Below are 24,724 nucleotides of genomic sequence, written 5' to 3'. Positions count from 1 at the left end.
TGTGGAGCTGGGTGTGTAGCTCAGTAGGCAAGCCCTTACCTAGCATGTGCAAGGTCCTGTTGTGTTAGATCTCCAGCACCACACAAAAATAAAATCAGAAGAGAGAAAGAGAGGGAGAGTTTGGGAAGAGTGAGGGGAGAGAGGGAGAGAGAAACATGGAGAAGGGGACAGAGAGAGGGAGGGATGGTTGGATGGAAGGATGGATGGAGAGAGAGAGTGTGTGTGTGTGTGTGTGTGTGTGTGTGTGTGTGTGTGTGTGTTCATGCAGAAGAGCAAGAAAGGGTAAGTAAGAGAGTGCACACTGAAAATCGAGCAAAAGTCACATTCAAATCATGGAAGAGCAGGCCAATCCACACATGGAGAGGAGTAAATTGATTAACTCACTGCATCGTTTACAGCAGTGGTTGCAAATCAATGCAGCCTATGCATTGTAGCAATTAAACTGATGTCCAGAGCTGTCTTAGCCAGCAAAGATGATCAGAACCATTCAGTCTCCTTTCCATGGGCTCATTAATAAATACTTCCTCTTTCCATAATAAAGATAAGTAATATTTGGCCATTTTCTTTGGCTGGGGCTTTACTCACTTTTATATGCTTGACAAAGCTATTTAAAACTAAAAGTGCTGTGATGAGAAACAAAGCTGTTACTTTCACACTTCCTTCTCACTGTGCAATTGTTATTTTTTTTCTGAACTCGTCCATTATAACTTCTTTATTCCTGAAAATATTCCCCCTCTAAAGATTTATATTTTAATATGTGTTAGATATGCTCCAAACCTTCTTTCCAGGACTATCCTACAGCAACGTTCTGTTCCGTATGATTTAGATGGGGTCATTGTAAGTTATCTTCAGTTCCAGATCCCTCTGGACTAGAATCAACATCAAGGAGGGCCTCTTTATTGGTGAAAGTTGAGCTGAGAGTTAGGCTCTGTCGAGGCTTCACAGGTGCAAGTTCATTTAATTTGATGTTCTCATTTCTGACTAGAATAGTCTTGTCCATGTTCTCTTCACTGTGCCTCGAGACGACGGCATCGAATACATCTAGTTTCGGAGGCAAGGTTCCACTTTCAAATAGATATTTGGCTAGATAAGAAATGCAAATGTTGGTCAAGAATGAGGTAACCATGGAGAGAGTTTTAAAGGGGAATCTCTGATTGTATATACCATTCTTGTCAGAGTAATAGCCAGGGTAGAAGATTAGGGGCTGCAAGTACAGATATGGCTCTCCTCCAGTAATTCTCAGGAAAAGTCCAAAAATGTAACCTGCAACAGCCCCGTAAGTGTTGGTTCCTTTGATGAAGAGGACACAGAGCAGCTGTGGGAAGATGATGATGTAGACAAGGTCAGAGCTCAGGTACCAGAGCCCATACACCGTCTTCGTCAGCAAGGCCATGGCTGTTGCAGATGCTCCAAACACAAACACCGTGATCCTCATGACCCACACAATTTCTTTGTCTGATGCCTGTGAGGAATCAGTGCAGGGTCAGCTTTGCAAACAATGTGCTAGCTCTTTAAGTGATGAACAGGATAAATGTCTACGCTTTAAAAACTGATCTTATGCAGTGCCCCATGTTCAAAGCTGGTGTAACCTATGACACTTGGGTATGAGGGCTTCTTGTACCATATGAATGAAGGGAGACTATGGAGCCTTTCTCTGAATGGACGGGCACAAACTGAGATGACCTAAGGTCAGATGTCACACATAAACTATGGCAAAGTAAGATCTCACTTATCCACATGAGGCACTGGGAGTATGAACATCTTTAAGGCTTGTCTTTTGTAGGAGTCCTGCCATTTTTAAAGATAACTACTTTTTTTGGTGCCTTAAACCAGGTATTTCTAGGGAATTCCCTTGGTAAAACATCAATGGGCCATTTTTTTTCTAAATTGCATTTGTATGTAAACACGTGTGTGTAAAGGCACATGCTATGGTGCCTGTGAGAAGGTCAGAAGATAATTTACAAGAGTCAGTTCTGACTATGTGGGTTCCAGGGATAGAACTTGGGTCACCAAGCTTGGTGGCAAGCATATTTTCCCTACTGAGCCATCTCATTGGCTTCAGTGGACTTATTTTGCTGACTATGACCTAAAAAACCCGGTGAGAGGCCAAGCTTTATATGATAGAGAAACACTCATGAGAGGGATTCATTGTCCCCTAAGGACCACAGTAGCAAACTGTACTAGAACCATTTGGCTCTATAGAGAAAATCAAATTGAAAGGCTACTGTATGTTAGAGGTATCCTTCATAATTCAAAGACCACAGCAGTTGTTACAAAAATAGTGTGAAGCAGCTCACCATGACTTATGGCTATCAGAACTCTCTAGGACCCTAGCATATTTAATCAGATTAAATGATTTTCTAAAATTTCTGAAGCTGTATTTTCTTTCACCAGAAAGACAAGAAGTTTAAGATAAGGTAAAATGCCAATCTCTTATGAAATAGTTACACGAATATGTTCCCTTTAGTGTGAAAATAAAAAATAGCATGCATTACTATGATTCATTTGCAGGATAAATAAATTCACTACATTTAAATATGTGTGTTCAATCAAATATAAGGGCTGGATTGCAATATAGACTCAATGTGTATACATAGATTGAGTATCCTTTATCCAAAATGCCTGAGAGCATAAGTGTTTTATATCCAGAGGGGTTTATTTTTATATTTTGTAATATTTGCATGCTCATAATGAGATGCATTAGGAAGGAAAGTCAAGTTTAAAACAGAAAACAATTTACATTTCATATATACCTTGTAGGTATGGGATGAAGGTAATTTTGTAACACTGTGTTTAGTAATTTTGTAAATGAAACAAGGTTTCATAGTATGGGACCTCCCACTTGTGACATCTAGCTGATTTTCAAAATGTTTGGGATTTTGGAACTTTCCAAATTTGCCATTTCAGCTGATAGAAATTCAACCTACAATGGTTTTATATATATATATATATATATATATATATATTATATATGTTTATATATATTATATTATATATATATTACACATATATTAACAGCAAATGCAGTGGTAATGACAAAAAATAATAATGACAGATTAGAAGGCTGGTCTTACATTTTGTCTGAAGGAAAGCTGGTAGATATTCCGTGCAAACATGGAGCTCGCAGACAGGATGGAAGAGTCAGCTGAGGACATCACAGCAGCAGAAACAGCTCCCAGCCCAAAGAAGGAAATGTACACAGGGCAGAGGTACTGCAGCACAATCGGGAGAATCATGTCTCCTTCCTCCTTGGTCTTGGGATCTGGAAACCCATATGCAGTCTGGTTCCAGTCTGTGGAGCAGAAACAACCATCACAACTGAGAGTCTCTGTGTCATCTACTGAGGTGGGAAGTCCATATGCTGGTCATGTAAGAGTCTGATCTGCCTGGCTCCTGTGTGTGTGATAGCATTCAGGCTTAGTCACACCTGCTGGGCCCTCGCACACAGATATTCTTTGTGTGCTGTGGAACATACTTAGAATCATAGAAAACAAACTTTCCTAAACCAAACATTTCCTTTAGACCACTTAGAACTGAATGAATGCCTACAGTTCATTCTGTGAGGCCCACGGACCTGTGCACACACAGAGATCACAGCAGATTCCCCCCAACCAGACCACCCACCCCGCTCACTCTTTTCCTGAAGATACTGTAACAGCCTCCGAAGAAAATGTAACAGCCTTGGAGCTGCCTTTGAGTTAATTTTCTCCCAAGCAATTCTATCTTACAGAGGGTTTTCTTTAGGAGAAAGGGGGCAGCTTCTTTTCATTCATGAGGCTCAGGTTTCTTGGAGGTCTTTAAATTTGGTCTAATAAATGACTTAAAAATGTCAGTTTATATTTGAATACACTGCTTCCATTTTGTTATTTTTTTTTGTGTGTGTGTGTGTGTGTGTGTGTGTGTGTGTGTGTACATGTGTGACCATGCATGTACAGCACTCAAGTCAGCTATAGCATACTAGTATGGAGGTCAAAAGACAATCTGTAGAAGTCAGTTCGCTCCTTCTACCATTGGTTCTAAGGATGGAACTTGGTTTATCAAGTTCAATGTCAAGTGCCTTTACCCTTGGGCCATCTCATTGTCCCTGTGTTGTCTGGTTTGGTGGCAGGCTGTGTTGACAAAGACAAGGGACATGGATATGTACATTAGTTAGCTTCTTTGATACTTGGTGATCTTCCTTGATGTTGTAATGCCAGGACCAAGCAGTAGTGGGTTCCTTGGATGCTGCCATTCCCCCACTTCCCATTATACTCATCATTAAAGCCATGGCCATATTCTAATAGGGCTAATGCTGCAACTGAGGGAGTTATTAAAGAGCATTACCAAGAATGTACACCAAATCCAAGAAAACAGTAGGCTGTATGCTGCTTTTGTTATTCTGCTTACACCTGCATGCACACACAGAGTGGGTGGCAGAAGCAAACCATAGTTTCTTTTTACAGAAACAGACACTGATGAGGACCTTTGCCAATGTTTTTATCATTTAGTTATTGTTTTATGTCATGTATGAACATGGAGGGGGAAGATTATGCTACAAATCATGACTTCCGTTTTAAAAATTAAAATCAAAATAAACCAAAATAATTCAATAAATGTTATTTTTATAAGAGACAACAGGGTGGATGATGAACTCTTTCAAATCAGTTTTAGTTACCTCTACTTGCAGAATGCTTCTCAATATGGGTTAATATTACATATTTTCATTCCCAATGCTGAAAACTGCCTCCTAATCACACTTAAAACAGCCGTAACATAGTTCTGTAGTTCATAAAATGCTCTATTGATCACACATCTCAGTCTCTGTCATTATGCTTTTATGATCTTGTGTTTATCCCTCCCCTGGGTCTTTGAAACCCCAATCCTCAAGGTGATGTTATTGATAGTAGGTAGGGAGGTGATTAAGATGCAAAGGTAGAACTCTCCTGGCCATGACCAGTGCCTTTACAGGGAATCTTGCTTCCCTTTTCTACCATGGGAGAAACATGAGAGACAGGAATGATTAAGTTCAAGAAAATTAAAGACAATATTTCATAAATGTTTCATAGAAGCCAACAGGGAAATAAACATTTTATATTGCTTTTTCTGTTGTCTTAGTATTTAGTTTATCTTTACCAATATATTTACTGCTTAGTTTCTGCAGGGAAAATAAATATTCCTCCTGGTGAGCCAACTATTGAAAATAGAAGGCTAAAATCTCAAGTTCACAATGGTCCATGAAGACCGAATGTGATCAGGATTGTCTCCTAAGCCAGTGGCTTGCAATTTCTGCTTTTCTTTGTTTCACCAGGGGTCTGTAGAAAGTTTTCAGTGTCCATTTTTACCATTTGTAGTTAGACGCACCATGCAATAGCCAAAAATGGAGTAGTATTTTTAAGCCCCTCTCCATCCTCAGGTTATATACTGTGTGGATCACAGTTGATCTCCGGTTTGACAGAAAGGAGTTACTGATACACCAAAGTTGAGTGTTTCCAAATGTTTCATCATTGAGTGAGCAACAAAAACCAAGTAGAGATCATGGAACTAGAATTCCATTTGGTAAATGATGTAACAAAGGCATAGTAGGGCTATGCAGAAATAATTAATTTACTGTGTGGGGGAAAATGGGATGTGAGATAGAAAGAACTGCCTTTCGAGATTTGGGACACTACCTTGAAAATGTGACAAGGTGCAGGAGGCTTACCTGTGGAGGCTCCAATGGCTCCTATGCATATGGCAGGTAGAGCCATCACCAGGCACCCAAACGCTGCTAGGAAGGACAGCACCTGAGCGTAGGTGGCTGAGGATGAAGAGAGAACCCTCTGGAAGTAGGCTTGCCAAGGGATTCCACCCAGCATCTGCATGAGAACCCAGGGATTCAGAGTAAGTCAAATGAAGGAGGAGGCAAAGGAGAGGGTTCTTTTTTAGGAGCTTTGTAATACAGCATCAATCAACTGCATTTAGAGTAGTTTTAGTAGAGTTGTGAAGTATGGAACACACTCCACAGATGGCAAATCTCAACTGCTACCACTGTGCTTGCTGGGTTGTGAAGTTTTGGCCACTTCCACATGTCTCAGGTTAAATTCTGGTCTTCTGGTTGAAGGAATCCGTGTCATTATTGCCTCTGGGTGAATCCATTGTATCATGAAAATGGAGTCAGCATGAATCTAGTTAGTATCCTTGTTAATAAAACAAAAGAGCAATAAAAAAGTGAAGGGAGGTTAATTGTCTTTTCTACCATGTAAGGACACAGCAAAAATGTGTTCTCTATGAAGGGCCAGCCCACACCAAACACAGCCTGCCATCGCCTCAATTCTGGACTTTGGTTGGTTCTAAGCCATTCACGTAATGGTAGCTTGTTAAAACAGCCAGAGAATGTCAAGGCGTGCCAATGGTGAATTTTTTTTAAACACTGGACTCCTTGCATTGTTTCCCATTGTGACTATGCTAGACAGTGTTTTTTCCCCTTAATTTATCTGCTCTTAGTGCCTTAAAATTACCCAGAAGTCTTCAGTTTATACTGCGATGGAAATTTCAACCATCATAAAAATTTTTTAAATGAATTGAAATTCTGAAGATCTGTGATGAAATCCTAATCATGTAACCCAATAATGTCTACAGACATTAAGCGTGTTGTGGGCATGAGAGTGGAATGGAAAGACACTGTTTTCACACTTCTCTGGGAGATTCAATGCACTGTGGCACACATTGAGTGGGCACAAAGCTCAATGACACATTAAAGGGAGTATCAGAACTTTTGTCTATAATCGTTTTTACTGAATATCTTACTGTGATGTGGTTTTTCAATTAAATGACATATATGTTAGCACAGAGTATGTAAACAATTGGCAAATGTTCATAGATACACCAGAAGTATGCTGGAAATTTTCACTGAAGACACAAAATCAAAAAGATCGGTGGCAATGAACTGCAGTATAATTGGCTACAAGACATCTGCATGGAAACAAAACTGAGAAACAATTATTTGGGGGTTGAGAGAGAAGGAGATAAGTGGATGCCTACATATCGATCAGGAAAGCCTGCAGAAATGACATCTGAGTTGGATCTTTAGGAAGATGAGAGTCCCTTGAAGAGATGTTAATATGAAAAAAAGTAAAAACACCATGATACTCAGGTACTGTGAGACCAATGCACACATCATCATGATACCCAGGCAGCTGTGGGATCACTGCATATATCACTGATACCCAGGCAGCTGTGGGACCACTGCATATATCACTATAATGCCCAGGCAGCCGTGGGACCACTCATACATCATCATGATACCCCGGCAGCTGTGGGACCACTGCATACGTGATATTAGTAGAGTTCAGTGTATGAGTAGTGGTCAGAGAGAAGCTTGGAAGATTGTTGACTGTCCCCTGAAGTACTGATCCTTTTCCTGCCGTCAGATGAATGGAAAGCTGGTATTCAGTAAGTAGCACACAAATGAGGGAATAGACGAAGGCGCTTGCTGTGTCGCCCTGTGTCTTTCCTTCAGGGATTTAACTCTGGGGTGGCTGTCTTATTTATATTTACTTCATCTTGCCAAGCACAGTTCCTGATATACTGAATCCAGAGTACTTTCCCTTCCTGTACAGGTCACACATATTCAAAAGTAAAAACAAATAGTTAAAAATAAATTATAAAATCCATAACTCCATTCCTCAAATATATTATCTTCCAAAAACATTTTCCTTTCTTTAAACCCATACATTGGTATGTCATTAATATCTCCCACGCCCATGAATGATATGAATTTATGCACTTTTAGGTACAACCATCCTGAACATTCCTGGTTTTTAAGTAAAGTAAAATCTGGCTATGTTTTCAAAGAGACAGGTTTACATGCTGAGAACCTGACCCCAATCTGATGGTATTTGGAGCTGAATTGAGCTTTGGGGGACATAATCAGATGATAAGAGGGGAGTTATTCCAAAAGGGATTGGTGACCTTTAAATTATGCACTTATTTTTTACACCATGGGAGGGCACAGTCAGATGTTAGCATCCTAGAACCTGAGGCGAACCCTTGGCAGAACCCACCTATGTTGGCTCCCTGACCTCAGACTCTACTGCTAGTGTGTGGAAAAATAGATTTCTGTAAGTGGTACTTGGTTGTGGTAGCCCTATTGATGGAGACAGGGGGTAATTTGGAGAATGTGTGTAGAAGAATGACAATGAAAAACCAAGGTAGTGAGGCTTTAGGTGCAATGTAGAGCCAATTAGGGATGCTGGGGCTGAGAAAGGCCTCCAATGCCATTGGCAGGACTTAGGAAGCATGTTAAAATAGAGATGTGTGGAAAAATAAGCAGATCGAAGATCATCAGGATGACAACGCAAAGCTTATTTCTATACTTTCTCCTTCCACTCAATGTATGCTATTTAATTTCTACTTGTCAAATAATTGGGATCATGAGTCTAAGAACTGGATATAATGTTTTGTTTTATGGATGAGTCTTATGAGAATTTCAATGTGTTACGGGAGAAAGGACCAGGAGATTCTATTGCTCTGCTTTAATTCCCAGCTCAGCACAAGGTTGATAGTCAACAAGATGCCAGCTTCTGCCTTTCATCATCTCCATGTAACTATAAACACACTGGTGGGCAGTGTCACTTTACATCTCACTCTTTGTATTTATAAATATAAAGCACACCAGAAAAAGAAAGCCAAGGGGTTATCTTCACAATTTTTAGGAGGGAAGCCACCATTGGAAACATACTTTTCCCCAAGTTTTCCTGCCTTTTATTGGGAAATTCTTACTGGGAAAAATGCACCCACTCTGAGGGTTGAGGAACTGCTAATACTCAGCAAAGTGTCACACAATGCATACATAAAATATTATCCATTCTCTAACGAAGAAACAAAAATAACCAATTTCTCCTTCACTGTGTTACAAGAAATAACCAATTTCTTGCCTTAAAATCAGATGCCATGTATTATTTTTATATATAGTCTCCTTAGTTAGCAGAGGCATAAAATCTGGTGGAGTTTGCATGGTTCTTCCCCCTTCCTCAGCCTGCACTCTGCCATGATTTCCTCTACGCCCTTCTCTGATAGGGCTGTCACCACGGTTCTATGTGTTTTAAGCCACCTCTACCTCTTGAGGACTCCTCTTTTGGAACAACTCCCTAGTTGTTCCAAACTTACCTCATGCACTGAGTGCCTAGACATGAGGTTCCAGCCTTGTGAGACAGAAGTCAATTCAGATACGGCCATGAATCAGCAGGTGAAGCTTTAAGTATACATGTGAAAAATCCTGAACATGCCTTTGATTTTATGAACAATTAGACCACATTTTTTTCAGATCACAGTGTCACTTACCAACAACAGAAAATTATCAAGCCAGGTGTAGACTTCAATTGGTTCAATGGTTCCCAGCCAGGGACTCTGGTATTTGGTGTGCACAGCAGTGAATCCAATGTCGGTGACTGCAGGATGTGACAGGGCAAAGGGCACACTGATCCACTAGAACAAAGAGTGACATTGGAGCATTGGCTATGAGCTTAACTGTTCTGGATATGCATGAGTCATGTTTCTAGTTCATCTTTCTCAGAGCTTGTGCAGTTTGATAGTTTCTCTTTCTTAGAGAAGGACCTAAAATTATGTTCTCTAAAAAATGCTATGAAATGGGGGTTTAGATAAAAAAATTAACTACTCATGTGTTTGATGATATTGGATCATATAAATCATAGAAGCAGTCAGCTAAATCTTTAAGGAAAAAAGCATTTCATCACACACACACACACACACACACACACACTTTAGTTTTCTGTGAGTTGGTCAAGGATATACATCCATTAATATGATACGGAAAGAGGTGATGGAAAGATGTGCCACACATTGGTAGAGAGGGACAGAGCTGAAGGAATTGGGGGAAATGAGACAAAAAGAAGCAGCCAGACACTATTCAACTTACAACAGGCTATGTGGATGAAAGCACTGTAAGCCAAAAATGCTTTTAACCCACAGGACCTACCGAACACTACTGCTCAGCAACAAAGAACACTGAAATATGTTGGTTGTTTCCCTGTGTGATTGTGTGGTGGACTTGGAACAACAGTTGTCTCTCACTGCTGAGAATCAGAGAGGGTTGAGCTGAGTTTTTCAAGTGCAGGAAAAGATGTAATTTCAAACTTCAAATAGATTTTTTTTTAATTGTGCTTGGCTTTTGGACCATTGTAAAGTCAAATATCCTAAATGGAAATATCTCAATTAAAGTCTCATTTACATATGGTGTGTGTAAGTGTGTGTGTGTGTGTGTTTGTGTTCAGATTTGTTGGGCAACAAGGTTTGCTTGCAGAGGGGTGACTTCTGGAAATTAGAGACAAAGATAGACTCAAGGTAACTGGAAGCTCGAGGACATTCTCTAAAGCTTGACAAATATTTAGATCTAATGTCACAGATATTAACAATGCGTTTCAATACATAAACAAATAGGAGTGCCACAAGTGGTCTCTTCTACCTCCTGACAAAGGTCTGAAGGCCAGCAGAGACATTGGCAACTGAAAGATGTTAGTAAGAACAGGGAGGTAGAGTCAACAGCCTCTGAGTTAGAACAGGGAACAGAAGCTAGAAAGGGAAAACTAAGCAAACCAAGTGTTCGGTTTCAGATCTCCAAGGATGATTACAAAACCCACAGAATAATGCAGTATGAGAAGGTATGATTAAAGTATAGACTGATTATATATGCTTGTATAGGAATTTTTTTTTTTTTTGGTTTTTCGAGACAGGGTTTCTCTGTGTAGCTTTGCGCCTTTCCTGGAGCTCACTTGGTAGCCCAGGCTGGCCTCGAACTCACAGAGATCCGCCTGGCTCTGCCTCCCGAGTGCTGGGATTAAAGGCGTGCGCCACCACCGCCTGGCTTGTATAGGAATTAAAGCTGGAAAAATAAACTATTTAGGCAGATAATTCTATAGTGCTTTAATTAAGAAACCCATAAGTATGTAGTATTCTTTACTAAATAACACACACACACACACACACACACACACACACACACACACACACACACGATCTTATTTAACCAAGAAATAAAAAGACATGATCTTATTTAACCAAGAAATAAAAATAGTTAACCCCCATAACTTATCCCCTTAGTTATGCCTTATGGCCCAAAAAAATCCAACCATATATCCCTACATAGGTTTGCCCTTCCACACCTACACCAACACACTTGACTCATGAGTCTGTATGGCTTTCGTTCTGGTCTCATGCAAAGCAATGAGGCAGGATATATATCATTGGTAGATAGATTCATCCCCTGGGGTTGGGCTTCTTGAGATAACAAGTGCATCAATTATGAGAGCTGCCATCACCGCACTGACCTCGCCTCTGACACTCCCGGAGAACCGGTTTTGTGTTCTCTGCTTTGTTTATGGATATTTATAATGATGCTGAGTAAAAACCGGAATTCTGCACATCCACTTAATTTGGGCAATTTAAAAATAAGGAGTGGGAATTCCTGAGCAAATTAAATTTTCTCAAATTTAATTTTACAATGTGTGAATGGCACTTTCACAAACACAAACAGTGTCTAGGAGATGAATGAGAAATGCAGGTTTTGTGACTAGATGGGAATTAATATTTACTGTGTAAGTCAGATTGTAGTCAATGGATTCCTCTGGGACATTGTTTTTGATGATACAAAGTTGCAATAAGAAGTTATGAGAGTCATTCTTTTCATCTCCAAACATGGAGGGTAAAAACTAAAATAGTAGAGATTTTTACTGTAAGAAAAATAAATAACAGAGAAGAAAATCGGAATATTTTGATCCTGATTGGGAAAGTGAGTACACATGCTTTCTCTGTGGCTCTGCATAAGGACAGCTTGACATGATACTTGTATTTAATGAGACTGTGCACATGGACCCATATCAGCCCATGCCATAGAAAGAACACACATTTGTTTTTATTCTTCTTCTATATGAATTAGGTTTTGTATACTATCATAAATGTAACTGTTATTTTGCATTTTAAGGTTTGAGGATGCAAAGTGTCAAAAGTAGACTAGAATGTATTTAACATGCCCAGAGTGCTTTCACTGTCGTCCTGATATTACTCATGCTTCATGGTGATTGTATTCTTTACTTAATAAGAGGAGTGTGATCTGATTTATCTAGGAATAACAGAAAGAGTAAATCTTGCTAATCCCTTATGTAAGTAAGCCCCTCATTTTTAGATCCCTGCCATAGCTTCCATGTCCTGCTAGTCACCCTGTAGTAACTAACAGAAGATGGGGTGAAGTATTTTGTCCACATTACCACTGGATTAATTTTGTTCATGAAAAGAAAGTGGTGCCATTGAATACCAAAGAGGGTCACTAGCAAATTTGATCCAAACTAATAGGGGTGGAAAGCAGGACGCAGATATTTGTAGCAGTTAGAGTTACATACCTTTCTGTCAAACACTAACAAAAATAACCAGGGCTTTTGATTTAGCCAGCTCATAGAGAAAAAATTAGTATTTCAAATAGTATTAAATCTACTGTGTATTTTTCATGATGGAAAATCATATATCCACTGATTTTTTTCTGAGTTATAATAAATATTATTTTTTAGCAGAAAATAAGGCACACAGGGAGGGAGAGAAGGAGGAAGGGAGGGAGGAAAGGAGGAAGGGAGGAAGAAAGGGAGGAGAGAAGGAAGGGAGGGAGGGAGGGAGAGAGAGAGAGAGAGAGAGAGAGAGAGAGAGAGAGAGAGAGAGAGGAAGGAGGGAGGGAGGGAGGAAGGAGATAAAATATGAGGGTGATGTCACTTACCAGTCCTATAAAAATGCAGAAGAGTTGTACAACATCAGTATACGCCACAGAGTAGAGCCCACCCACTAGGGTGTAAAGAATGGCAATGAGTGCAGAGACTATGACCGATGCATTCACATCCACATCAATGATCACACTGATGGTGGCTCCTAGAAGAAAATGACCAGGCATCTCAGTGGTCAAGGAACACATGTGATTCTGCCTCCAAAGTGAAGTCACAGCAGATATGTCCCTGGGGCTTGTAAGGTGTACAGGATGACATCAGTGGAAAAGAACTGCTGTATTAAAATGTGTATGCCTTAGTCAATTAAGTGTATCTCTCTACACACAGCAGGATACACTTAAAGTTGGTGTTTTGCTATATAATCTATGTAAGACATATCTAAAGCACATGACAATAGAACAATTTGAAATATGGATAAATACAACTCCATTCTCAGAACTTGTAATGCTTTGACTGTATGAAATTCTGACTTAATTAAACCTGTACGGCAGACTTCCTTACATCCATAAAAAGTCTTTCTGAGAGGCATGACTACCCCTTTCTCTAATTTACAATCAATTCTTATTTCTACTTTGCCTTCTGCTAGCCCACAATAACAGGCAAACCCTACAAGGTACCAAAGAACTCAGTCAAATTTATAGGGGAAAATAATAAAATGGGTAAATGGAGTTATCAATTTCTTTCTCTCTCAAAGTCTTCAGAGATCTCTTTAAATTGTTTAGTTGGTAAATGTGTGGACTCTACCTAGAACATACTGAGAGTCTTGGCTTTGAAAAATCATAGTTTAGGGACTGGAGAGATGGATCAGTGGTTAAGAGCACACATGACTCTTGAGAGGACCCTGGCTCAGTTCCCAGCAACCAAATGGTGGCTGGCAACCACCCATAATTAAAGGTCCAGGAGATCTGACACCCTTACCTTCTGACCTTCATCGGCACACAGTACACATATATACATTCAGGCAAAATATTCAAACATACAAAATAAATAAATCTAAAATAAAAAAGAGAAAAATCATAGTTTAAGCAGCTTTCATCTTCAATATTTTTGTTTTCTTGCCTTATGGCATTGTTTGTTGGTACCTGTCTTTCCACTGAGAATTTTATGAATAGGCAGTTTGGAACACTGTTGTCTCTTCCTACTCCTTAACAGGAAAGCTCATAGTGTATACCAACCAGCAGGGAGAAACATGCATTATTTAAAGAGCAACTCAGGCTGTTCTAAAACAGCAATACAAAATACTTTTAGAATTGACTATGTTAATAGAACAATTTCCTTGAGTAAAACGAGCAATATAATAAAGACCTATTACTCAAGTACAAAAGAGGTCAATTATTTATTAGTGCTTTTAACAAATGGTGGAAATATTGTATGGACATTTAATAGGGTGTTTTTTTCTTTTTCTGAAGTTCGTTTTCCATGTTGGAATTTTTTTTGCAAATCTCTGTCATTCTTTTGGTAAAGTTTTATGCTTTCATAATATTTCCAAGTTATAATGCCATAATTATAAGCAATTTAATCACAGGCAAAGTTCACAGCACTAGTCTTTGGAGATGCTACTTTTGTTGCAACTCATTGACTTTAGAGCAGTCATCTGACTTTCTATTACAACTATATTTGGGTTGATTTTTTTTTCCCTGAAAGTATTTTCTATATGATTACATTAATTGTAGTGAGAAAAACTGCATCTACCAACCTGTTGGTGTAAAGTTATGAAACAAATCATTGATTTAGCTACTAGAAATATAAGCACACATTTTATTCAAGCATCCAAAGGTGTTATCGACAGTTTTAATTTATTCCTGACTCAAAATTATGATGAGGAGGTGGTGGCGCACCCCTTTAATCCCAGCACTCAGGAGGCAGAGGCAGGCGAATCTCTGTGAGTTCGAGGCCAGCCTAGTCTACAGAGTGAGATCCAGGACAGGCACCAAAACTACACAGAGAAACTCTGTCTCAAAAAACAAACAAACAAACAAACAAAATATAATCAGACATAGCCTGGCAGCACTAGGCTCATATTAACTGGTATTAACTGGTATTGGCTGGTATCCCAGTGGAGTATGATTCAACAATTTAACGTCAAATGAGAGGACACAATAAGAAAGGAAGAAGATGTAGCAGAAGACACGTGATCCAGAGAACTTTCACAATGTAGTGTTACCCATCCAATGACTGCTGCAATGTACCATGAGGCCACTAGTCTTGCTTAATATAGTAAATAAAACATGAGAAGGATAAATGCTTGTGAAGGGTTCACAACGCGGTTCCATTTACTGGGCGGACGCTTCCGTCTAGCCATGTCCGCATCAAGAGCGTCCGGTAGCTAGAATACCACAACACGGTTCCATTTACGGGGCGGACACTTCCGTCCAGCCACTTCCGCATCAAGAGCGTCCCGTAGCTAGGATACCGGTGGGCCCGGAAGTCTCCACCCATCAAGTTCCGGGCCAAGGGGTCTCGCGTGATCAGAGTCCTGTGACGTTGCATGGTGATGCAAGTGCGCAGTACCACCATGTGCCCTACGTACACACGTAGAGTAGTGACGTGACCTGGCCATGCCCCCAGCCGGTTTTAAAAGTCCGGCGCCATATTCCCCACTCCCCTTCTCCACGCACGTGTCTCTCCCAAAGGCCTGCACACTTTCTATCCTTCGTTTCTAATAAACTCTATAAGCGGATTCTGTCGTGTTTCGTGACATTCCTTGCAGGGTAAGAACACAACGCAGCCAGAAAACTAACAGCTTGGGTCATGTCTGGAAGAGGTTATTTAGGAAAGAAAAGTGAGAGAAGACCAGACAAAGAAGGGATGATGTAGGTGAAACCCGTGAATGCAACCTTCCTCAAGGGGTTCTGTGGAGCTACTTACACCTGGTATATACAGTGAGAATGATCTCTTTGATAGTTGTATTACCTTAAATAAATGTTTATTGTAATTATAGAGAAAAGATTCTCCTATGTTTTCATTCCCCATGCCCATTCATAGTGAGGTGGAAATGAATACAGATAGAATTTATACTTGTTCTTAGTGTCCCAAGATTGTCTTACAAACACTACTTTTGAAATATAGCCAGCAATTACACCTAAAGAACAGAGGCAATAACTTTATAATGCACATACACTGCTAGAATGTAGATTTCTACCTGGGGCAGTACCATATGTATATTTGTTGCTTATAGCGCATGTGTGTGTGTGTGTGTGTGTGTGTGTGTGTGTGTGTGTGTGTGTGTTTGTGTGTGTGTGTATGTCTGTGTGTATTTGTTACTTCATATGTGTGTCTATACAGAGAGACTGTTTATATGTTTTCATACATCCTGAAATATATATATATGTGTGTGTGTGTGTGTGTGTGTGTGTGTGTGTGTGTATACATATATATACAGACATAGACAAACATCTATCTAATTATATCTAAGTACAGAGTTTATTTGCTGTTGCTTTGTATTTGTAAAATGCTATAGAAACTCCAGCTCATTACTTCTATTCACCTTTCAGGACTGTTGTTCAGGACCTCTATTCAGCCAGCCTGAGCATTTTGTGTTCTGTTATTTAGCCCACTCCTTCCTGTCATAGCTCAGCAGGTAGGCTGTTCTTAAACCTGAAATGTCTAATGCCAAAACCTGTGGCAAACAAAAGCCCCTTGTTTCTCAGCTAATGAGAGTGAGGTTGTGGGGACTGTTCTTTTTATACATTATGTCATTAGACTTTAAGTTGTCCAGCACAGAGGAGTGACATTTTTCACCAAGTTATTGGTATATTTTATGAACTAGCAAACTGTCTTCCTTTTCTCACTATTACTATTTTGTAGGACAAAGTAGGTGTGAACTAATCTCAGATAGTACAGAGGCTACATAAGATAATACTGGAACCAGGAGACAAATTTGCGGTCTGGCATATGTAACACAGAAGGAATTTCCTTTTGCTCTAACCACCTAGCACCTGGCTGTAGACTTAAGCCTTTCCCTTTCATTTGGAGAAGAGATGGTAATCCTGTGTAGGAGAGTGCCTGGGTGTGGCCACCTGGCCCATTGAAGAGGACTGTGGGGGTTCAACTCTGCAGCTGCTCACTAGCTCCACACTCAGTGGGTTGGGATAGGCCTGTCTTTGATCTAAAGGCAGTGGATTGAGACTGAAGATCTTCCATAGTCCCACTGAAAACACAGGAGAGAGTCCAAAGCCCTGGCAACTGGATTTGTAAATTGTCAGAGGCAAGATGGAAGGGTCACCATTGTGGAGGAGAAATTGTAGAGGGGCATTATGAGGAAGAAGCAAAGGCTCTGTCATGTCTATAGATTCTGTTGAAAATTTTGTTTTTAAAAGAAAAGAGGGTGATGAAGCCTGAATTTCAAAAGAGCTGGCTACCAGAGAAGAGCAGAACTGCAAGGAGGGAGATCTCTGCACTGACTCCAGTCAGGAGGTCTGGCTGAGGCAGGGAAGAGGGACAGGTGGACAGAGATGAGGAAGGTGATTGACAACCAGGAGAGGGACTGAGCAGTTAAGAATGGTCCGAGAGCTGAGGTGAGACTGTCAGAATGCAAGTAATGCAGCACACAGCTTCTCCAGCGAGCGCATTTGCATCTCCAGTTGCCTCAACAGCCTTAGGCTGTTCACATTTTAGCAACCAGCCATGGTTGTTTTCACCTCTAACTCTGCATCTCTAAGAGTAGACAGCGGGGAAGAGAAGCGGGGGACTGAAAACTTCATAAGTGAAACAAAAAGCTCTTAAACTTGTGAGAGAATCCTTGCTGTATTCTATCATCCTCAGTTTTACCATTAATTGACCATAGTACTATACTTCCACAAAAATTTCTGTTGACATGTCAAGTTAGATGGCTCTGCTTGAATGCCTGTCAGTTCTGTCCACAGGCCATGAGGTTCCATTTCTCTGCAAATGTTATTTACTGTTGGGATTCTAACATTGTTTTGTATCTGCTTTTAATATCTTATGGAACAGTATTACTACTTTTAAAAATCTTTAATGGACTTAGTTTTGCCTACCTTTATCAGTTTTAGCATGACAGTCATTAGAAGGGAAAACAGGAAGAGATAAAGTGTGCTCACAGAAGTGAAAATAGTTACTGGGGGGAATAAAGGTAAACAAATTTATTAAATTTATTTAAGGCCAAGGATTCCTCTTAATTTTTGGCTCATGAACATTTCTCTTTTTTAAAGTTCTGGTTCAAACTGTACCTTTTAATTGTGCTTAATTAACTTAATTAAGTTGTGCTTAATTGTGTTCTAAATCTAAGTGTCATACAAAAGCAACTCCTGACACCTTTATAACTCATTGCCACACTGTAATGATGGGAATCATGTTCAAGACAAATGAAGCTGAGATTAGTTTCACCTCTACAGTCGTGTTTTCCTAAGTATAGAATTTCTATTCAGAGTTTATGAGAATAAATGTGGATCTGGACAGGACTTTAAAGATTGTTTTAAGAGGCAAACTCTACATTCAGGAATTGGAGCCCCAGTAGGACCATCTTCTTCAATCCTTACCTAACGCAGAGAAAATTGCTGCCGCCCAGAACATCTCTCCCATCAGTGCAGGGATGAAGAGCAGCCCGCCCATGCGCTTTCCGTAGATCTGCTGAAATGGGTCTAGCATGGTCACATATCCCTTGGAACGCATAGGTTTTGCGAAGAACAGACCGCCTGAAACCAACAAGCTCTTGTGAAAACAAGTCGCAATAGATACCTTTTTACTATGTATCTCCCTCGTTCCCCCGCGCTAGGAAAGTGAATCTTTAAGATATCCATATGCACTAAGAAACCTGTTTTACATGTCCTACCAAGACATATTTAGCAACCTAATGTAAATTCCTCAGTACGTCCAACACTGCTGTGTCCAATGGGCAACTGGATAACATGAATGAAGCATGTGAATTGAAAGACATGGACCAGGTCAGTGTGCATTAAAATACTTTGAGGCATTTGTGTCACGCAATCCAACATTTAGATACTTTGAATGAGGACAAAATCCAATAAAAGCATTTTTGTATAGCAAAATAAGGCACTCTCTTATATAATATTCAAACTTGTAAATAGTTTCACTTACCAAAAGGAACAAAGGGGCAATGGGGTTGATTAGGTTTTAATGATCTATCCATACTCTCTTTTGAAAAAAATAAATCGCAGTTGTTTAAGAAATTCACTGTTCTAGTGGCCACAAGATCAAAGAAGTTTTCACACCATCAGGAGACTAAGCATCAGTGTTGCTACATAACAATTTCTGGTAATTGCTACTTAGAAATTTTCTCTACAATAGTTGTTCACGTCATTTGACTTATTATTTGTACTTTATGCTGAGTACTGAATGAGTCACTGGGATCTCAACACCCACTTACCTAAAATCAGACTCAGAGAATAGCCAATGGGTGCCTGAGCCCATGCTAGACCACAGCCTGGTCCATAAACTGCTTCAGCTGTCCCATTGATATAACCTCCTCCAACCCAGGTGGCTGAAATGGAACAAACAGCGGGGTCATAACACTCTCTTCACCTGCTGTGCCCCGAGCCTAACTGTCCAACACAGCGGCAACTGGCTTCATGTGTCCATAAACTATTCCGTTAGATGTGGGTTTTTTTTTTCAGATATATAAAACTTCTGTAGCACAATTACTGAATGAAAGCAGTTAAAGACCCAAAGAAAACAGTGTAGCAGGAATCTTCAAAGTTCTTATTAATAAAATCAAACCTGAGGTGAGTTATTGGGGTCCATGCTGGTAGATCAGAGAGACAGAACAAACCACAGCTATCTCACCTCGCCGGATCCTCAGCTGGTCTTGTCTCCTCAGACTGGAGGACTCTGAGTCCTCATCCGGAATGGGTCTCAGCTGAATTACTGCTCAAAAGCCTGAATGCTTAACCAGCCACATGTTTAATTAGCCAAATGCTTAACCAGGCCAAAATCTTCTAGTTTCTCGTCCTCACGCCTTATATATCTTTTTGCTTTCTACCACCACTCCCTGGGATTAAAGGCTGGCTTTCTGGGATTAAAGGTGTGTCACCATGCTTGGTTATTTCCAATGTGGCCTGATTATTCTTTTGCATGCTGCATTCGCATTCTCAAAGGCCAAAGATTCAATTATTGCCTTACCAGCTTCTGAATCCGAGACCATTCTCTTTACTGCTGAAGCCAGTCTTTGTAAAAAATCTGTAAAAGACTCTTTTGGGCCTTGCCTCACCTTTGTAAATGACTTTGCCTAAGCTAACTCAAGCCAAAACTGACTGACAAGCTAGTACTTTTCCCCATGATAACAAATCTGATTCATTTTTTATTATAATATTTTATTAATTCTTTGAGAATTACATATAATGAATTTTTATCATATTCAGCCCCAATACCCTCCCCTAATGCTTCTCAGACCCATAATACTTTGCTCCTACTGGAAAGAACAAAGTTAACAGACCTCTAAGGTTTTGTAGTTTATGCACTTCTAAGAGTATAACAGAAAGATTCACAGTGATCCATCTGCACAATGTATGTGGGGTGATGAAGGTCCCAGGCTCTTAATACTCTTATCAGACAGGATACTGAATCATCCCATTAAGAATGCAACATAAAAGAATACATCTCTATGTATAGAAAGCTTGTCTATACCACTAGGATGTGATTGGCAGTTTTCATGACGGAATTTGTTCCTCTTTTAATTCAACAGGCAAAGAAGAATGTGCTGGGATCAACATTACTTAAGTGTGTGTGTGTGTGTGTGTGTGTATAACAACAATTAAAGAAAAAAGCAAAAAAGAGGCCATGCATTTGAAAGAGACCAAGGAAGGGGGCACGGGACTGTTTGGAGTGAGGAAAGTGGAAAGGAGAAATGATATAATTGGATAATTGTATTAAAATCTGAAAAATAAAAGAAAAAACATTAACTTAGAAGACTTTCCTGATTAGAAATTTTAGCACATGTAAGGTGAAATGTAGGTACTAAATCCTGAAGGGAGCAGGGAATGTATAGCCGCCTCTCCCATCTTCACACAAGCTTTCACACCTGGTGTGCAGACAACTACGCGCTGCCATTCATTGACCTTCTCATTCTAAACCCTGCTGACATTTTAAATTTTTTCTTCTCTGTCCAGCACACGGAGTATGCAACAAGGACCAGAAGAAATCTATGTTTACAAGGTGAGACTTCATCCTCAAGCTAAGATGGCTGAAAGCAATACCTTGGCACAGAATGAAGATGGCTCCAAGATCTTAGGAGCACAAAGCTTGTTAGCAATTGCTTTTCACTGTGTGGCATCTCAGTCCCTCTCCTACAATCAAATCTGTGCCTGAGTGATTTCATTTATTGTGCTATAGAACTGGAAACTTGGTCACTTACCATAATTAAAGTCTTGCCATTTTTTATTGGTTTAGTCATTTCTCAGCCATAATTTGTTCCCCACATTTGCATATATTTATGTCAAATAGAGAGCAAGAACACGAATTCTTTTAAACTATATATTTTTTAAGAATCTACCTATTCACTCTCTATTTCTTATGAAATGCATGCAAGCAGCCTGAAATCTGGTGAGGCTTAAATAATATGGTTCAAATTTTAAATGAGTGGTCATATTGATCAATAGTCTTCTGAGCTTGGAGAAAGAACTGTTAACATGTTAGCTAGACTATGATAACACTTTATAAGAAACAGCCTCATTTGACTATTTTCACATACTTTAATGGTGTGCCATATTTTTTAAAAATTGCATATGATGAAAGAACAAATTCTGCAACATTGTGTAACTATATGAAATAGATTATTACAGAATAGTAGAATGGTATAATAATCAGCAGTGAATAAAATGCTTAGACATTCAACAGCTCATTTATTCTTATGATGTTTTAGAAACAAAGTGCTTTTCTAAGTAGACATAGTACACCAGTGAGAGAGCTGCACACAGCACAGCATGGAGAGATCTTGAATGTAGTCAGCTTGGCCCTGATCTTTGCTAACTAATCAACTCCGGAGATTCCCTTAACTCTGAAACCCTTTCACAGGGTCTGCTGTACAGAGCACATGAATCGTCTATAGTTGTTGAGTGAATGCCTGAATTCACAAAGGGAATACTTGACAGATAAAAATCTACAATCCATGTAGGATACTGTAGATTTCATATCCAAAATGAAAGCGTTCAGAACATGGAGACCACCTTATGGGATAGTTATATCCCTAGATGACACACAGTGTAAACTGTCTTTAAATAGTCGTCTGCACAGAAATGGATATTCTATTTGGTTATGATTTCTAGTAAGATATTTTTCTAATGAGATGTCAAGAGTTCCAGCTAGAGTAGATTATGTCACAGGTGTTAAATATTCACTAAGCAAGGCTCAGACCTAAGGGTTACCAATCATCTACAAGACATAAGTTTATATTGTTTTCTGAATTATTTTCAGTGACCAAGACAAATATGAAAAACCAAAGAAATCGCTCTGAGTTCAAAGGAAGCCCCTCGTAGCACAAAGAAAATTATAAAGGAAGAGAAATGCAGATGCTGGCCTGTGGATTTCTTTGGGGACACACCCTGACTTTTCCCTTTCTATACCAAGGATCCAGGAAATCTTCCTTTTAGTGTTGTAGGCTGCTTCCTTTAAGGAAAAGGGTTATTAAGTGAGAAGGTAGGCATCTGACAGGCATTAACTAGATTGGAATTGTAGTACCTCTAAAATAATTTACCCAGGCTAAAAAGTTTAACTAGTTAGTATTCATTTATCGTTTAAGAGAACTCAGTCACAACCCCATGCTCGTATTAATGGATGCATTGAGACACCATGGCGTTAAACCACAGATTCACAACTTGAAAGACTATGACTCTGCATTCCTGCACCCCTTTGTTTTCACAGTTCCCACCCACTGACCAGTTAAGAGACTGTTTGTTTCACTAGTATTTAGTCCAGTGATTTATTGTCAAATTCATTTCTCGCCAAGTACTATTGAGATTAAAACTTTTTTCTTTGAAATTAAATACAAAATTACTTTAAACTATAGTCATCGTGGACTGAAAGAACTCCAAAGGACAAAGAGCAATGTTTGCTTTCTCACTCAGAGCACAAGCCAGCAGGAGAAGCAAGCATGGGATCACCTACCTGTCATGGTAAAGCCACCAACCAGCAAACCAATGTCTCGACCCCCGACGATGATGGCTTCGCTGCGTTCTTCTGCATTGCCGCTGTTTTTGGTTTTCCAGGCAGCCCATATTCCAACCAGAAATATAAGGAGGTAGAACAGGATGATGGCCACCAGTCCTTCTACATGGAAAGCCATTTTTATTTAAGGTAATGTGCAGGTCCTTCCACAGTGGGTTACTTCATCAAGCCTTCTGTAGAAAATACAGCAATGCATTATTAAGCAGCCAAGCACTATGCCTGCACAGGCTGCCAAGAATAAGCAGCTGGCTCCAGACATCCCTTAAAAAAAAAAAAAATGCCTGCATTGAAATTCCCGTGAAACTAGTCATAGTCATGGCCAACAAGTGTCCACTACACTGATCTGCTTCTACTGAATAAGTTAATGCTTTGAATTTTGAAGAAACAGGTGGGGAAAAAAAGGAATGACCATAAATACAATTATAATAATTTTTGTATTTTATAAGTTCTTTCAAGTTAAAATTAAGTCTGATTTGTATTATAACTCCTTTTGTCAAGAGATCATTTGCGATGATTATTTGCCTTTTGAAACTAAGTCGATATTTCATAAGTGTTTATTAATTTAAATGTATCCTAAAGGAATACTCTAAAAACATGCGTGTGTGTGTGTGTGTGTGTGTGTGTGTGTGTGTGTGTGTGTGTGTGTTCATTATTCATCCGCTACTTATCCTTTCAGGCGACTTCAGGAAACAGGTCCAAAAGTAACCCAATATGCTGGGAGTGGGGCAGGGTGGTACTAGGAAAATTTATTTAAAATGCATCAGCTGTGGTTTAATTTACTACGTATGTGTTCGTTGTTTAAATGAATGACCCTCGGCCCTGTCAATCTTCCTTTGTCCTTAGTTCATATCATGCCCCACCCCAAACCCCTACCCCGGCCACCCCTTCCTGGTCTCTATGAGAAAAGGATTTAAAACAAGGTAATGTCTAAACCACAGTCACGGATACGAAGAGCAAAGAGCGAAACGAAGAGGGACTGGTGTCAAGTTCTAAATTAAAGATTCATCTTATGGAATTCTTGTTCTTTCATTCCGCGCACTACCTGGGCTATTTCCTGCACCCAGTTCACACGCTCAAGTTTCTGTGGGAGTCTGCGCTTTGCAAGTGGGTGGTGAGGCACTGGATGCAAGCCCTCACCTCCCGGATACAAGGGAGCTGGGACCCGAGGGCTCCGCCTTTGTGAGCGCAGAGCCACCTAATTCCCCCTCCACTCAAACTCCCTGGCGCTCAGCTGCCCTGGCCCCCCGCCCCCCGGGTCTCCCGAACCCGGAGAGTCTGCAGCCGCTGGCAGCCCGAGAGCCACAAGTGCCTTTCAGCTGAGCAGAGGGGTGCATCCCCACCAGGCAGAGTCCGTCCCTCCTCTCAGGCCCCGAGGGCGCGGCCACAGCTCTTGTTCTGGGCTCTTACCTGGGCGTCACCCGGAGCTGCTCTGGGGGTCCGGGCGCCCCCTGATCCCGCGCTGTGCGGCTGTGCGGGACAGCGAGGGAGGGAGGCTCAGAGTGAGTGGAGGGGGTCGATGGGAAGCCCGGCGAGGGCTGCGAGGGGCAAGGCGATCGATCGGAGTATTGGGAAAAGTCTCTATATAAGCGTGGCGGGCGGGGGCGATCGTCAGAGCTCTGGAGACGGACGTCAGAGCAAAGTGGTGCTGGGCGGGAGCTGCGGACTGTGCCCTAGCGTGGCGCCGGGTGCAGGAGAGAAGAAGCCTGGCTCAGAGCCAGCACTTGCCCAAGTCCTTGTTCCCATCCCAAGTCAAGTCACCTGCTCCTCTAGAATGGAGGGCTCCAGACCCTAAGGTCATTCCCAAGCCTAATTGCCCACTTTTTCTATCCCCCTGGGGTGCAAAAGAC

The 24,724-nt window shown here is 40.4% G+C and overlaps 1 protein-coding gene across 1 annotated transcript; it reads right to left on the bottom strand.

The window, feature by feature from the left end:
- Positions 1–259: 259 nt before the first annotated feature.
- On the bottom strand, positions 260–24,466 carry Slc5a7 (solute carrier family 5 member 7). The gene is made up of 9 exons (XM_028865825.2): positions 24,285–24,466; positions 22,818–23,050; positions 19,087–19,200; positions 18,239–18,394; positions 12,737–12,885; positions 9,301–9,444; positions 5,681–5,834; positions 3,075–3,292; positions 260–1,462 (listed from the first exon to the last, which is right to left on the bottom strand). The coding sequence occupies exons 2-9, from the start codon at positions 22,993–22,995 to the stop codon at positions 833–835; spliced, it is 1,743 nt and encodes a 580-aa protein (XP_028721658.1). The 5' UTR covers positions 22,996–23,050; positions 24,285–24,466; the 3' UTR covers positions 260–832.
- Between the last annotated feature and the right edge of the window lie 258 nt (positions 24,467–24,724).

This window comes from Peromyscus leucopus, chromosome 16_21, assembly GCF_004664715.2.
Source record: "Peromyscus leucopus breed LL Stock chromosome 16_21, UCI_PerLeu_2.1, whole genome shotgun sequence".
NCBI lineage: Eukaryota > Metazoa > Chordata > Mammalia > Rodentia > Cricetidae > Peromyscus > Peromyscus leucopus.
This window is presented reverse-complemented; position numbering and strand designations above follow the sequence as displayed.

Bases quoted from the DNA above. Each gene is read 5' to 3' on its own strand.
- Slc5a7 (XM_028865825.2), bottom strand. From the start codon at position 22,995: ATGGCTTTCCATGTAGAAGGACTGGTGGCCATCATCCTGTTCTACCTC. The intron at 5,835-9,300 runs GTAAGTGACACT...GTTCTCATGCAG, and splicing joins TTGATAATTTTCTGTTGTTG to ATGCTGGGTGGAATCCCTTG. The intron at 1,463-3,074 runs GTAAGACCAGCC...GATTCCTCACAG, and splicing joins AGCTTTCCTTCAGACAAAAT to GCATCAGACAAAGAAATTGT.